Source organism: Saimiri boliviensis, chromosome 1 (genome assembly GCF_048565385.1).
Source record: "Saimiri boliviensis isolate mSaiBol1 chromosome 1, mSaiBol1.pri, whole genome shotgun sequence".
Lineage (NCBI taxonomy): Eukaryota > Metazoa > Chordata > Mammalia > Primates > Cebidae > Saimiri > Saimiri boliviensis.
The window spans coordinates 163067153-163084534 of record NC_133449.1 but is presented as its reverse complement, the minus strand read 5'-3'; the positions used below and the strand labels follow the sequence as shown (position 1 = coordinate 163084534).

The following is a 17382-nucleotide window of genomic DNA, read 5'->3' as shown; positions in this document are numbered from 1 at the left end:
GATGGTAAGTGAAGTAAAACAAAGGAAATAAAAAATATCATCACTGGGTTTCAGAATCAGCATGGTTTATGCTAAGGGAAAGACTTGGAAAACTTGATTCGACATATAATTCTAAAATGATACAGGAAGAAATCCCATTTTGCTTCCCCTGATTCTACCTTTGGGATAGGTAGCTTTGTTATACAGTAAGAATAACATTAAGATGACTGCTATAAAAATAGTGGTTAAGAGCCTGGGTCCAGAATGAGAAAGGTGGATATTGAATTTATCTGAGTAAAACTAGGCAGACTCAAGTGAATTGATTGTACCCACTCCTCCACTCAAGTATTGAGTGTGGCTTTGCAAAACGTTCAACGAGTTATCCACATAGTTGTTCTTACTTTCCATGTGACTATAATAAATACATTCTCACCAATGAGCAAGGTGTAATTTTAGTGTTTAAACCATTTTTTCCCAAATAATATTTCCTGGATGCAGTTTATGAGCCTCATTGGGTACCCACACAAAGTAGATATAATTGTCTGTTGGACTTTTTGAAAGACTTGTTTTTCAAAAAGGTACCTTTCTAAAGGATTTTTATGTGTAGTTTTGACTAAACAAGGATTTGCCTTACTTCCTGTTTTTAAAATCTAACCTCAACATTAATAAATAATTATGGTAGTTATAACCATACAAATGATCTCATATCTCTGAGCCTAAGTACCCTTAACTATATGTAAGGATGTGAAGAAGAAAGCGACGTAAATATGCAACATGCACTGATTGCCCTCATAAACAAATGCCTCATGCATATAGAATCTCTGTGTCTGGTTGATTAGTGAAGGAATGCGTACCCACCCAAAAGAAAAACTCTGAAATAAGTACTTTTCAGATATTTATTTTTATAATATTCCATGTAATTATCACATGAAGGCACATTCAACTTAGTCTGTTAACCTGATATACCTCCAGGCAACTTTTAGGATACTGTACAGATACAATGGCTGTGAAGGCTGGGATGAAAAGGCCTGTGTGAAGCAGGACTCAGAGGCACGTAAGAGAGGCCTCAAAGTTACATCTCCCTTACCTGTTTTCCTGCAGGCCATATACCTTAGCCCATCCCTGTCAGTGTGAGTGAGAACAGGCTCTGCCTCTGCCTACCTAAACCACTACCTTCAAAGCCCCACAAAGACCCGGTGTCTCCAGACAGCCTTTCTGTCATCGTTGTCGTCTTCTTCTTCTTCTTGTTTTTTTTTTTTTTTTTTTTTTTTTTGAGACGAAGTCTTGTTCTGTTTCCCAGGCTTGAGTGCACTGGTGGCTACCTGCAACCTCTGCATCACAGGAATTCTTCTGCCTCAGCCACCTGAGCAGCTGGGATTACAGGCACAGGCAACCATACCTGGCTAAGTTTTGTATTTTTAGCAGTGAAGGGGTTTCACCATATTGACCAGGCTGATCTTGAACTCTGACCTCATGATCCACCCGCCTCAGACTCCTAAAGTGCTGCAGTTACCAGAGCTCCACGAACCAGAATGAAAGTTTTAGAACATAATACAAGGATAAGACCCAAGAAGTAAACACCACTAAGATTAACTTTGCTTTAGAGGTTAGAGAAAACATTGCAAGGACTCCACACCACAGACTATGAAAACCCCAAATGTGTCGAAATGATGCTGATGTCATTTATCTCTATATTGCCTGATAATACTCAGGTGTTACCATGGCAGCTTAAGGTGGTATTTGCTGGGAGCCATGATACTCGTTAAGAAGTAGTAGCACTACTAGTAAAAGTAGTTCATTCCAGGCAATATGCTATGCACATAACCCATTCCATCTTCTTATAAACCTTGTGGAGTACATCTTATTTTTCATCCTCATTTTATAGATGCAGAAAGGGACTCATAGAAGTAAATTTCCAAGATTACATAGCTATTTATTGTTGGAGCTGAGATCTGAATTCAGGTTGTCTGTCTTCAGGGACTATACTCTTAATCTCAGCAGCCATCAAACTTTTCTGTAAAAAGCCAGCTAGTAAATACTGTGGGTTTATGTACATTCTCCACTGCATATCCATTGGTTTTTTAAAATAATCCTGTAAAAATTCAAAAATCATTCGTAGCTCATAGACTACACAAAACGGACTGCAAGTCCAATTTGGCATTTACTGTTCATATTGATCAAGGGTTTAAGAATATAGTGGGTACACTACTCCACATTCCCCTTAGGTAAATTCTGCATGTTTATAGAACTATTAGATTTCTGTTGACACAATAATCCACAATTCTGACTTTATCTCTCTCTCCCTCTCTCTGATTTTGTCTGAATTTATGAGGTTTAGTTGCATTTTCAAGTTAGTCTTTCTGCTAACTAGTGATTCTGTTGAACATTTAAGAAGAGACTGTCAGGATTGAATAAGAGAGCCTCTTCCAGTCACCTTTTTTTTTTTTTTTTTTTTAAGACAGGTTCTCACTCTGTTTCCCAGGCCGGTGTGCAGTGGTGCAATCACAGATGACTGCAGCCTCTGCTTCTAGGTTCAAGGGATCCTCCTGTCTCAGTTTCTGAGTAGCAGGGACTGCAGGTGTATACCACCATGCCTAGCTAATTTTTAAATTTTTTTGTAGATATGGGGCCTCACTATATTGCCGAAGCTAGTCTCGAACTCCTGGGCTCCAGCAATGCTCCTGCCTCGGCCTCCCAAAGTGCTGGGAATACAGGTGCGAGTGACTGCATCCAGCCTCTCATTGTCACTTTTAATCTATCATTGGCTTGCTTGTTAGGTTGTATTTTTATACAAGGAAGTGCTATTAGCAGTATGGCATTAGACTAGAGAGGCTGTGTTTTTCTTTGATAAAGGCATAAATAAGATGAACTGGCTCTAATTAGGCTTGTCCCTTTTCTGAGAAGTGACATTTGGGAGGTCACATTTAGTTATGGCAGTTTTGCAAGTATAAATTTACCAGGAACCTGAAATGTAATCCTGTATTATTTTTGGTAAGATTAAAATGGTTTATAAAAGGAGGTGGTTCATGAAATGGATTGATATCAAGATGGAACTTCATGCTTTCTAGGTACCTGCTGTATCCTTGGAGATTTAAAATGTCATCACAGCATTCTAGGCTAGACTGCTAGTGGAGAAATCAGAGTGAGTTATTGGATTTGCTCAAGATAAAATCTTGAACTTGCAAATAAATGCTGGTCAGCTTTTTGAAACACTCTCATGGTAAATAATATACAACTCAGATTCATGTAATGGGCAGAAGAAGATCATTGCTTTCATTAATTCAGTACAAAACTCAAGAGAAAACTTACAGAAGTGTTTATAAAATTATTCTGACCACAAACCAAAGCAAAACATATACCGAACAACATATTATGACATAGTAAATAAAGCTGAGATTCTATATATATGTGTCTACTCAACTATATGAAATAGAAACAACAGTGTCAGCAGCAGTATTACTCTTACTATATTTGAGGCATTTCTGGTATTTTCTATTCTATTTCATTAAATTTTTAGTACCTCTCATTATTGCTAAATTCATAACTCATTAATGGGTTTTGACTCACAGTTCAAAAGCATGGCCTTAGAGGATCCAAATGTTCACACTATCCATATGTATAAGAACTAATTGTTTTGGTGTTCTTGTGTATGCTTTCAGCTTAGTTTGATTTATTTGCTAAGACCTGCCTTGTGAGAGCTGCAAAGAGTTACGTCTTCAACTACTTAAGCCAGGAATTTACTGAGGTGGCAGGGGACCCAGAGTGAGCAAAATGACATATCATCTCCACCCCCATTGAGCTTATGCTGTAGTGGATGAAATAAACTCAGAATTCAAGGAATTTTAGAAGAGAAGTCATTCCCTTGAGTAACTATGTGAAATAAGTAAACAGCTTTAGCAGGACTTTCTTAGTAGAAGGTGTTTTCTTCTGATCTAGAAGAGTCAGTCCAATTTTTTCTGATGAGACTATGGAGGCTCAAAAAATCTGTCATTTATCTCAAGTCTCTTCCTTCCAAGTACAGGATTATTTGTAATATACATGTGGTCTCACATGATTGAGTAGGTTTTGTGCTCAGAAGAAAGTGAATTTGGAGTTCAGAAGAGAAAGTGATTAAATCACATCATTAAAATGTTTGACTCTCAGAAATCTTGAAAAGACTTTGAGAGGCACTCTTGCCAAACATTTTTCTTAAGAAGGAGCTTATCTAATTATTCTGGATAATAGAGACAAACTAGGTCTTTTAAAGAGAAAAATTACACCATTTAGTGTTTCACAATCTTTTCTAACTAAGTTCATAAAATCCCTTATTTGGAATTTAACTCATGTAAAACTCTTAAAATCCCTTATTAGAATTTAACTGATCTAAATCCTCATTTCAAAAACCAGAAAACAGAGTCATTTTTCGGTTACCAAGGAAAGAAACCAAAGATTGTCACCTGCACAGGAGAATCTATAATTTGTTCTTCTCATCACTATGCATTTCATGAGCATTGACTCAAAAACCCATGCTACCTATAAACTAAACTATTGCCTCTTCTGGGGCTGAAGTTTTAAAATTGCAGATATGAAGGATCGACTCTATTTCAAAGCAGTATTCAGTGGACTTCTGCACATATATCCATTCTAATCTGTTACATGTCTGCACTTTGGAGATTAGTTCATGCTACATACTTAGAGATGTAATAGTTTCCTACGTGGGAAAATTAAAATTACTTAGATACAAAAGAGTGGTCATAGTAAGAAAATAGGCAAGGAGAATATTTTAAATTGCTCATCTTCAGTAAAGCCATGCATGTGATGCACAGAGAGCAGATCTTTCTGAAGTCATTCTGTGCTCAGAGATGTTTCCCCTTACCTTGCTCCCTATGTCAAATTCTGTTTGTTTTTACAGCCCCGTGACCTCTCTTCTTAACTTGCAGCGGGAGCTTGAATTTTTCATTTACTTTCTTAACTATTTAGTCCATAAGAGTCTCTCTTTTTACAGGGTCTCACTTGACCACAGACTCCATAAATGCAAAGATTCCATTTTTACTTTTTGATTACTATATTTCCAGCAATAAGCACTATGATTAATACATAACAAGTGTTCAATAGATGTTGACTGTATGAATAGATTGGCATTTTAATATAGTCCGAGATCATATTTTAGACAAGATACTTTAGTAGTCCAATCTTTATTATTTATTAGCTACTAAAGATAAATTGATAATCACTCATGATATTCTTCTTTTTGTTGTTTTACAGTCAACTTTGACCACTTCGAAATTTTGCGAGCCATTGGGAAAGGCAGTTTTGGGAAGGTGAGAACCAACTGAAATGATTACCCACCAGCAGGGTTGTGTAGCCAGGGAACAGAGGACCCAGAAATGTTCACATTATTGAGTTGCTGGGACTACAAGGAAAGATGATTAAGTGAAAATGTTTTTATAATGGATTTTTATAAAATTGTCACTACAGCTTAAGGAAAGCATGTGACAGGCAGCTATATAATGAACACATACTGTTCTCAGAATAATCTCATTAAACTCCAATCTGTTTACTCTCGCTAACCTTTAAGCTTTTCTCTCTACCCTAAAGGATATGAGGATTTCAGAATCATTTTCTGATTATACCCACTGTACACCCAGTAATAGTTGTCTTGTCAATGGAAAAGTTAATTATTTTTACATGGGAAAGAAGCCACCTGATTTCTATTTCAGTTTTCTCATTTGTATAATGTTTTTATCTTAAGAAGTATACATATTCAGTCTGACATTTTTATAAGAACCTTACATATTCAAACCCTGATTACTAGTTTTTCAATGAAGGCATACTTTAAGAGAATAGTATTTTATATTATACTTGCATTTTAAGATCATTTGCTGTTTACTTTATCAGGTATTATATAGACTGCTAAAGAAATTTTTAAAACATGGACATCATATTTAGTGTTTTTCCAGCCCTTAAAGTCCTTTTTGGTTATATCATGTATGGTTGTAAACAGAAATTCTTTGCACAGTATTATTCAACTTGACAGTTTAGTCATGTCTATTTCAGTCACTCAAAGCAGGATTTAGGATGTTACTTGTTATTGGAAGATTCCTGACATGGAGGCAGCTATTTTCACCAAAATGCTGTCTTAAAAACTCAAAAAGCAAAACCAGGCAAAATTGTTTGAGAAAAAAGAGATCCAAGAATTGAACTGGTGCATAGAAAAGAAAATGAAATTTTTAGTCTAAAATCAGAGCTAAGTGGGAACTTTAACATCTTATAATTTACAAATGTTAAAGATCCAAGCCACAGCAAAGAACATGTCTTGTTCTGTCTCTCATCACCATGATCCATCATCTCCCTAAATACTTTCTCACTCTGGTTTTCACCATTAGGTCTGCATTGTGCAGAAGAATGATACCAAGAAGATGTATGCAATGAAGTACATGAATAAACAAAAGTGTGTGGAGCGCAATGAAGTAAGAAATGTCTTCAAGGAACTCCAGATCATGCAGGGTCTGGAGCACCCTTTCCTGGTGAATTTGTGGTAAGTAGTTTTACTGGACCCCCAAACAGAGACACTCCTGATATTGGTGGGCTAGGGGAGGTCCCCAAATGCCTCTGGGAACTCAATGCTGGCTAATATCCAGGTTCTTTGATGCAAGTGCAAGAAAGAGTTCAAGGATGAGTTGGAAAACTGAAAGTACAGAGATTTATTGCAAAGTGAAAAGTACATACTCAAGAGACGGGAGTGTGGGTGGACTCCAGGGAGTGTCATGTAAAGGGGTTTGAGGCTGCTGCCATAATAGGTTTCTTTAACCAAGGGGTGAAACATTCATGAAGATTTCTGAAAAAAGATGGAGATTTCTTGGAACTGTGGTGCCACCTATTTTTACACCAAATATGAATGTTCCTGGAACTGTCATGGTGCTGGTGGGTGTATGATTAAGTATGTTAATGAGTGTATGATGAGGTCCTAGGTGAAACCTGGGTTAAATTTAGCACCATGGAGAGGACTCACAGACTCTCTGAAGGAAGCAGACTGCTCCCCAAAACATACACTCTCACTGGAGAAGCTGAAGGTCTGTTTGCTAGAGATGTTTCTGACTTTACCTGGAGCTAAGTCAGTTTGGAGAGCTCAGTGAAATACAGGGTAAAAGAAGCAGCAGAAAGGCCCTGGGACATCGCTGGGTCCCCAAGCAGGCTGTTCTTCCTGGCACCACAGGGATCCAACAGGAGAAAAACAGTAAAAACTATACAGGGAGAAGCAAATCTCTAGCTAAACTTTGTAAGAATTTGAGCAGGGTGAGAAGTGCCTGGCCAGAAGTTAGGGGAGGGCTCAAATCCAGTGTACAGACTCCACAGGCAGAGGAAGAGCCAAGCCATTTTCTTTACAGCTGGGAGGCAGGTAGCCTGGGGTAGGTTTTCAAGTTGGTATTGTTGTCTTCCAGGAAACAGTCTAGGGGCTGTTGTGGGGGGCATGGTGGGAGTGAGACCAGCCCTTGGTTTTCGTGGGAGCTGGGTGAGGCCTGTAATTGCTGGCTTTCCCTCACTTCCCTGACAATCTGCATAACTCAGCAGAAGCAGCCATAATCCTAGGTACACAACTCTGGTGACCTGAGACTCCCACTCCTATGCCCCACAGCAGCTTCAGCAAGAGCCACCCAAGGGAATCTGAGCACAGAGATGCCTAGCCCTGTCCCTACCTGATGGTTCTTCCCTACGCATCCTAGTATCAGAAGACAAAGGGCACATGATCTTGAGAGTTCTAGGGCCCTGCCCACTGCCAGTTTCTCCCCATAATACCACAGCTGATGCTCTCTGGAAAGTGCCACCTCATGGCAGGAGGACAACCAGAATAAAAATAGAACACTATAAACAACCAAAGCTAAAAACACTTACAAAGTCCATTGTACCTCCCGGCCACCAAGGGGTGAGAAGGAACCAGAAAACCTACCATGGTAATATCAAAAACAAGGCTCTTCAATGTACCCCCAGAATCACACTAGTTCCCCAGCAATGGATCCAAACCAAGAAGAAATCCCTGATTTACCTGAAAAAGAATTCAGGGGGTTAGTTATTAAGCTAATCAGGGAGTGACCAGAAAAAGATGAAGCCCAATGCAAGGAAACCCAAAATATGATACAAGAAGTGAAGGGAGAAATATTCAAGGAAATAGATAGTGTAAAGAAAAAACAATTTAAAAATCCAGAAAACTTTAAACACACTTTTAGAAATGCAAAATGCTCTGGAAAATCTTAGCAATATAATTGAACAAGTAGAAGAAAGAAATTCAGAGCTTGAAGACAAAGTCTTCAAATTAACCCAATTCAATAAAGATAAAGAAAAAATAATAAGAAAACATGAACAAAACCTTCAAGAAGTCTGGGATTGTGTTAAATGACCAACCCTAAGAATAATTGGTGTCCCTGAGGAAGAAGAGATTTCTAAAAGGTTGGAAAACATATTTGAGAGAATAATCAAGGAAAACTTCCCCATCCTTGCTAGAAACCTAGACATTCAAATGCAAGAAGCACAAAGAACACTTGGGATATTCATTGCAAAAAGATCTTTATTTAGGTACATTGCCATCAGATTATCCAAAGTTAGGATAAAGGAAAGTATCTTAAGAGCTGTGAGACAGAAGCACCAGGTAACCTATAAAGGAAAAACCTATCAGATTAGCAGATGTCTCGGCAGAAACTCTACAAGCTAGAAGGGATTTGAGCCCTATCTTCAGTCTCCTCAAATAAAATAATTATCAGCTAAGAATTCTGTATCTAGTGAAACTAAGCGTCATATATGAAGGAAAGATACAGTCATTTTCAGACAAACAAATGCTGAAAGAATTCATCATTACCAAGCCACCATGACAAGAACTGCTAAAAGGGGCTCTAAATCTTTAAACAAATCCTAGAAACATATCAAAACAGAACCTCTTTAAAGCATAGATCACATAGGACCTACAAAATAAAAACACAAGTTAAAAATCAAAAACAAACAAAAAAACACCCTGCAGGACCCAGGAAAGCACCGCCCTCCCACAAACTGTGAGTTCCCCAACTGTGGAAGTGGGAAAGGGAGACCCTCCTCTCCCAAACACAGACTCCCACTGGAGAAGCTGAAGGTCTGTTTGTAAGAGAAGAGCTTCAGTTTCAGCTTCTTTTTCTTCTTTGGAAAAAAAAAAGTACATAGGCTACAAAGAGCATGATTAATTCCATGATACCTCACATTTCAATACTATTATTGAATGTAAATGGCCTAAATGTTCCACTTAAAAGATACAGAACCACAGCATGAATAAGAACTCACCAACCTACTATCTGCTGCCTTCAAGAGACTCACCTAGCACAGTAAGTACTCACATAAACATGAAGTAAAGGGATGAGAAAAGGCATTTCATGCAAATAGACACCAAAAGTGAGCAGGGTTAGCTATTCTTATAACAGAAAAAGTAAACTTTAAAGCAACAGTAGTTAAAAGAGACAAAAAGAGACATTATATAATGGCAAAAAGCCTTGTCCAACAGGAAAATATCACAATCCTAAACATATAGGCACCTGACACTGGAGCTCCCAAATGTATAAAACAATTACTCATAGACCTAAGAAATGAGGTAGTTAGCAACACAGTAATAGTGGGGGACTTCAATACTCCACTGACAGCACTAGACAGGTCATCAAGACAGAAAGTCAACAAAGAAACAGTTGATTTAAACTATACCTTGGAACAAATGGACTTATCAGATATATGCAGAACATTTCATCCAGCAACTGCAGAATACACATTCTATTCAACAGCACATAGAACCTTCTCCGAGATAGACCATATGATAGGCCGTAAAACAAGCCTCAATAAATTTAAGAAAATTGAAATTATATCAAGCTCTGTCTCAGACCACAGTAGAATAAAACTGGAAATCAACTACAAAAGAAACCTTCAAAACCATGCAAATACATGGAAATTAAAGAATCTACTTCTGAATGGCATTGGGTCAAAATGAAATCAAGATGGAAATTAAAAAATTCTTTGAAAGAATGACAGTATGACACAACCAATCAAAACCTCTGGGATACAGCAAGCTTTGATAGGAGCAAAGTTCATAGCTATAAATGCCCACATTGAAAAGATTGAAAGAGCACAAACTGACACTGTAAGGTCACACCTCAGGGAACTAGAGAAAAAAGAACAAACCAAACCCAAACCCAGCAGAAGCAAGGAAATAATAAAGACCAGAGAAGAACAAAATGAAACTGAAATCAAATAAATGCAAAAGTTAAATGAAACAAGAAGCTTTTTTTTTTAAGATAAATAAAATTGATAGATCATTGGCAAGATTAACCAAGAAAAGAAGAGATAAAATTCAAATAACCACACTAACAAATGAAACAGGAGATATTACAACTGACACCACTGAAATACAAAAGATTATTCAAGGCTACTATGAGCAACTTTATGCACATAAACTAAAAAACCTGGAAGAGATGAATAAATATCTGGAAAAATACAACCCTCCTAGCTTAAATCAGGAAGAATTTAGATACCCTGAACCAATAACAAGCACTGAGACTGAAATGGTGATTTAAAAATTACCCACAAAAAAAGCCCTGGACCAAAGGGATTCACAGCAGAATTCTACCAGACATTCAAAGAATTGATACCAATCCTTTGACACTAAGGAAACCTCCCTAATTCATCCTATGAAGCCAGCATCACTCTAATACCAAAACCAGGAGAGAACATAACAAAAAAAGAAAACTACAGACCAATATCCTTGATGAACATAGATGCTAAAATCCTTAACAAAATACTAACTAACTGAATCCAACAACATATCAAAAAGATAATCCACCATGATCAAGTGGATTTCATACCAGGGATGCAGGAATGGCTTAACATACACAAGACAATAAATGTGATACACCACATAAACAGAATTAAAAACAAAACTCTCATGAACATCTTAATTGTTGTAGAAAAAGCATTCAACAAAATTCAGCATTTCTTTTTTTTTTTTTTTTTTCTTGAGATTGAGTTTCGTCCTGTTACCCAGGCTGGAGTGCAATGACATGATCTCCGCTCACTGCAACCTCTGCCTCCTGGGTTCAAGCAATTCTTCTGCCTCAGCCTCCTGAGTAGCTGGGACTACAGGCATGTGCCACCATGCCCAGCTAATGTTTTGTATTTTTAGAAGAGACGGGGTTTCACCATGTTGACCAGGATGGTCTCAATCTCTTGACCTCATGATCCACCCTCCTTGGCCTCCCAAAATGCTGGGATTACAGGCATGAGCCACTGCACCCGGCCTCATTTCTTTACAATTAAAACCCTCAGCAAAATTGACATAAAAGGGGCATACCTTAATGCAGGCGTCCCCAAACATTTTACACAGGGGGCCAGTTCACTGTCCCTCAGACCGTTGGAGGGCCACCACATACTGTGCTCCTCTCACTGACCACCAATGAAAGAGGTGCCCCTTCCTCAAGTGCAGTGGGGGGCTGGATAAATGGCCTCAGGGGGCCACATGCAGCCCGCGGGCTGTAGTTTAGGGAAGCCTGCATTAATGTAATAAAAGACATCTATGACAAACCTACAGCCAACATAGTACTGAATGGGGAGAAGTTGAAAGCATTCCCTCTGAGAACTGGAACAAGACATGGATGCCCACTCTCACCACTCTTCTTCAACGTAGTACTGGACGTCCTAGCCAGAGCAATCAGGCAAGAGAAAGAAATAAAGGGCATCCAAGTCAGTGAAGAGGAAGTCAAATTGTCACTACTTGCTGATGATATGATTGTTTTTCTTGAAAACATAAGGACCCCACCGGAAAGCTCCTAGAACTGATTAAAAAAAAATTCAACAAAGTTTCCAGATACAAGATTAATGTATGGAAATCAGTAGCTCCTCTACACGCCAATAGCGACCAAGTGGAGAAGCAAATCAAGAACTCAACTTTTTACAACAGCTGCAAAAAAAAAAAAAAAAATACTTAGACATACACATAAATAAGAAGTAGAAAGACCTTTACAAGGAAAACTAGAAAACACTGCTGAAAGAAATCAGATGACATGAACAAATGGAAAAACACCCCATGCTCATGGATGGATAAAATCAATATTGTGAAAATGACCATACTGCCAAAAGCAATGTACAAATTCAATGCAATCCCCATCAAAACATCATCATCATTCTTCACAGAATTAGAAAAAACGATTCTAAAATTCACAGGAACGAAAAAAAAAAAAAAAAAACCTGCATAGCCAAAGCAAGACTAAGCAAAAGGAACAAATATGCAGGCATCATACTATCTGATTTCAAACTATACTATAAAGCCATACTCACCAAAACAGCATGGTACTGGTACAAAAATAAGCACATAGACCAATGGAACAGAATAGATAACTCAGAAATAAATCCAAAAAAAACAAACAAAAACATCAAGTGGGGAAAGGACACCCTTTTCAACAAATGGTGCTGGGATAATTGTCTAGCCACATGTAGGAGAATGAAACTGGATCCTCAGCTCTCACCTTATAGAAAAACAACTCAAGATGGATTAAGGACTTAAACCTAAGACCTGAAACTATAAAAATCCTAGAAGATAATATTGGAAAAACCCTTTTAGACATTGGCTTAGGCAAGTGTTTCATGATCAAGAACCCAAAAGCAAATGCAATAAAAACAAAGATAAATTACTGGGACCCATTTAAACTAAGGAGCTTTTGTGTGGCAAAAGGGAACAGTCAACAAAGTAAACAGACAACCCACAGAGTAGAAGAAAATTTTCATAATCCACACATCTGACAAACGACTAATATTCAGAAAGTACAATGAACTCAAATAAATCAGTAAAAAAAAAAAACAAACAATCCCATCAAAAAGTGGGCTAAGGACGTGAATAGACAGTTCTCAGAGGAAGATTTACAAATGGCCAACAAATATATGAAAAAATGCTCAGCATCACTAATGATCAGGGAAATGCAAATCAAAACCACAATGCCATTCTACCTTATGCCTGCAAGAATAGCTACAATAGAAAAATAAAAAACAGCAGATGTTGACATGGATGCAGCGAAGAGGGAACACTTCTGCACTGCTGGTGAGAATGTAAACTAGTACAGCCACTATGGAAAACAGTGTGGAGATTCTTCAAAGAATTAAAAGTAGAACTACCATTTGATCCAGCAACCCCACCACTGGGTATCTACTCAGAGAAAAAGAAGTAATTATTCAAAAAAGATACTTGCACACGCATGTTTACAGCAGCACAATTCACAATTGCAAAATTGTGGAACCAACCAAAATGCCCATCAATCAACAAGTGGATAAAGAAACTGTGATACACACACACACACACACACACACACACACACACACACACACACATCACGGTTTCTTTATCCATAGATATGTGTGTGTGTCTGTGTGTGTGTGTGTGTGTGTGTGTGTGTGTGTGTATGTGTTAGGAGAATGAAACTGGATCATCATCTCTCACCTTATAGAAGAAACAACTCAAGATGGAATAAGGACTTAAACTTAAGACCTGAAACTGTAAAAATCCTAGAAGATAACATTGGAAAATCCCTTCCAGACATTGGCTTAGGTAAGGGTTTCATGACCAAGAACCCAAAAGCAAACGCAATAAAAACAAAGATAAATTGCTGGGACCTATATTAAACTATTAATATAACAAATATATATATATATATATATATATATATATATATATATATATATATATATATAATAGAATACTATACTGCCATAAAAAGGAATGAATTAACAGCATTTGCAATGACCTGGATGAGATTGGAGACTATTATTCTAAGTGAAGTAACTCAGAAATGGAAAAGCAAACATCTTATGTTCTCACTGATATGTGGGAGCTAAGCTATGAGGATGCAAAGGCATAAGGACGATACAGTGGACTTTTGAAACTGGGAGAAGAGTGGGAGGAGGGCAAGGAATGAAAGACTATAAATATGGTGCAGTGTATACTGCTTGGGTGATGGATGCACCCAAGTCTCGCAAATCACCTCTAAAGAACTTACGCATGTAAGCAAACACCACCTGTACCCCAATAACTTGTGGGAAAAATACAGCACCATATTGGGTCTAGCTGGTCTTAGCAAGCTCGACCTACACCCTGATTTTTCAGGTTCTTATCAGTCCCTTGTTTAAGCAGCTATTTCAACAGTTTCCTTTTGCTAGTCATGTGAAACTGATGCCTGGAATTTTCTATTCTCCTCCTACTACCCTTTATTATTCCTGTCTCACTCTCATCTTCATCCCCACTGTCACATAAATGCATCTTGATTTCTAGGCAAGCATTTCCAAAATTCTCCTATGATCTTCCTTAGGATCTTTTGTTCTCCATAGTTTCTTTGGCTTTATAGTGAAAGAACATTTTTGTTTTATTGCCACTAATAAATAGTTCTTGGTTCAGTTGTCACAGTTCCCCTTGTTCTTAAGGATTATATATATATATATATATATATATATATATATATATATGTAAAGTATTGCAATTAAATGGGCAGATGAGGAATGAGTTCGGATATCTTACTAGCTATACTCCCGCCCCCCAACCTTAAACTGTAGGGGAGGAACTTTGGTTACAAAGTATGGCCTCATTGGCTGACCTGAGGTTGATATTTAGAATTTATGCAAAGCACTTTCTCTTTAAAATAATTGGCAATAAAACTGATTGCTTTGTAGCATATTTCTTAAGCAGTCACATATATACCTGTAAGTTAGACAAGGATAGGTGTTGCCTTTCTCAACAAATAGCTTTTGGCAGAGATGAAGCTAACTTGTATTAGTGACTAGACATTAAGTTACTGTGATCTGCGCTTAAAGCTATTTCCATAATCCAAGGCATAGAAAACGAGAAGCGTGCAGTATCTATTACCTTCTGCTCTTTTCTTGTGCGTCAAGGTCTTTGGGTGTCACCTTCATTTTGTTTTATATTTTAATGCATCCATTATGTTAAGAGGTGGTTCTTAAAGCTAATTCAGGATAACTGTTATTTAAATATGCATACCAAGCAGTTCTGACTTACCAGCAAAGAAAGAAAAAGGGTCTTTATTCAGCAAATGCTAATGGAAATATAATTGAGGTTTTACTCTGTGTGTAGGGACATCCTTCTGGAGAAATCGGTGCATAAAACCTGCCTCCATCCATCTTTAATTAATACAGTTCACTTAGTATACAATTTGCTCAAAGCCTCTATGCCACAGTTGAAAAGAAGATGGTTTTATATGACTTGGAAATAGGTCTGTTATAGTTTATGCACTACTCAGACATGGTAGAGTCTAATTTCAGCTCAAGCTCAGTGTATTTAATCAGTATGTTAGAGTGGCCTATTCAAAATGCTGCCATGTAAAAAGCTAAAATGGATGCAGCTCTTTCTTCCCTACCCTTAGCAATCATCAAATTGCCTCTCTTCCCCTCTCTTTGCATCCTGACTGTCACTTCACAACCCCCCTTTGTTCAATGTCACATTTTTCTTCTTCAAAACTTCAACTAATTTTTTTTAAGGCCAGGGACCCATTATAAGGCCTTAGCATTTTACCTTTTCATTTTTGTCTTTCATCGCTGTGTGGGCAAAGTTGATTTCATTCTATTCCTTTTTTCTTTTTAAATGGGTATTGTAAGGCTTTTAGCTGGCCAGTGATGATAGATTTTGCTGTTTGCTAACTTGGTGTCATTTCAGACAACATTCTGTTCTCCATGCATACTGACCCGGTGATAACATGTTATATGTCCTATTCTTTCCTTCTCACTTCTCACATTGAACCTCACAGTGGAACACCAGGCATCATTAACACTGACAGAAGAGAGAGAAGAGACTTACCTCCCCGCAGTGATTCTGGTACTACATTCAAAACTAGAAACCAACTAGGAGGGTGCACACTTAAAGTACAACAGAAACCCCCTTTGTCTTCCAAACCATGAGATAAAAATCTTCACAAATTTGTATCATTCTTCCTAAGAAATACTTTGTTTTAGTAAGTACAATATATTCAATGTAAGTTAATCTTTCCACAACTATAAAGCATCTTGCAGTGCTTCTGAAGTGTGATTGTGAGTGTATTAGTCGGTTCTCACATTTCTATAAAGAAATACCTGAGAATGGGTAATTTATAAAGAAAAAAGGTCTAATTGGCTCATGGTTCTATAGGCTGTACAGGAAGCATAGTGGCTTCTGCTTTGGCGGAGGACTCAGGAATCTTCCAGTCATGGTGGAAGGCAAAGCGGGGAGCAAGGCATCTCACGTGGTGAGAACAGGAACAAGAGAGAGGAGCGGGGAGTCACTACACACTTTTAAATGACTAGCTCTCTTAAGACCTCTATCATGAGAACAGCATCAAGACAATGGTGTGAAACCATTCATGAGGATCTACCCACATGATCCAATCATCTCCCACCAGGCCCCACCTCCAGCATTGGGGATTACAATTCAACATGAGATTTGGGTTGGGGATACAGATGCAAACCATGTCAGTGAGTAATTTACTTTATCATTTTTAAGTCACATGATTATGTGATAAGGTTAATGCGTGTGACTTGACTTCATTTATAAATGAAGCAAAATAAAGTGCTAAGGCTGGTACCCAGCACGTAGTGAAATTTGTTTTACAAATGTTAGTTCTTTTCCTTCCTTACTTCATGAAGGTATGACATTTTGAACTTGCCCATCTCCAGTGGTTCATTGTGGACATCCAAAGGACAAATTTGAATGGTGCTTAGCCCTAGGACATCATGGAAAGTTGTATGTGCAGGGTCAAGGGGGTGTCTTCAAATCATTCTCTGTAAGAATATAAGTTGTTTGTTTTGTTTTCTATCCTCGTTTTTCAAATTAAACAAACATCAAGACTCCCCAGTAAATTATGTCCAATTTAATCAAGATTTTACATCCTGAGTTTAACTATTAGATTTATCTTTACCTCCCAAAAGCCTCAAAAGCTTAAGAAGCATTGCATTATTTATAAAATAACAGCAATACTTTTAAATTTTCTGCCTTCTTTGTGTACTCTATTTTACTGATATGCCAGGTAGGCCTCTCAATAACGTTTTTGATAATCTCATCCATGCTAAAATACCCCTAGCTTCTGGAGATTTAGTCATAAAATTCTAGTTTTTCAGGCTGAGGGAAATATAAGTTGTTCCTTTTTTAAAGTGAGTTAATGTTAAGAAGTTTATATATTTGTGTTTTTAATATATATGTATATATAAAAATGTCATATAAATATGTATGTATATTTGAAAACTCTTCCACTCACTGCAGTCAACTTGAAAAACAGAAAACCACCTTGAAAAATAAAAATTCTTCAATAATTCTATCACCTTGTAACAATCACTTCTGACATGTTGGTGTAGGCTTACCAGTAAAATGTCTGCATTTAATTTTGTTTTTGATTGCACATTAGC

The 17382-nt window shown here is 37.5% G+C and overlaps 1 protein-coding gene across 3 annotated transcripts in view; it reads left to right on the top strand.

Moving 5' to 3' along the window:
• Positions 1–17382, top strand: part of STK32A (serine/threonine kinase 32A) — a 154006-nt gene that overhangs the window by 29356 nt on the left and 107268 nt on the right. The window contains exons 3-5 of one of the 3 annotated variants that reach the window (XM_074379666.1): positions 2601–2693; positions 5224–5279; positions 6345–6496. In XM_074379666.1, coding sequence (XP_074235767.1) covers positions 2601–2693; positions 5224–5279; positions 6345–6496 — 301 coding nt within the window. The remainder of the gene's footprint in view (positions 1–2600; positions 2694–5223; positions 5280–6344; positions 6497–17382) is intronic. The other 2 variants (XM_003933978.4, XM_074379670.1) reach the window with 2 other exon arrangements.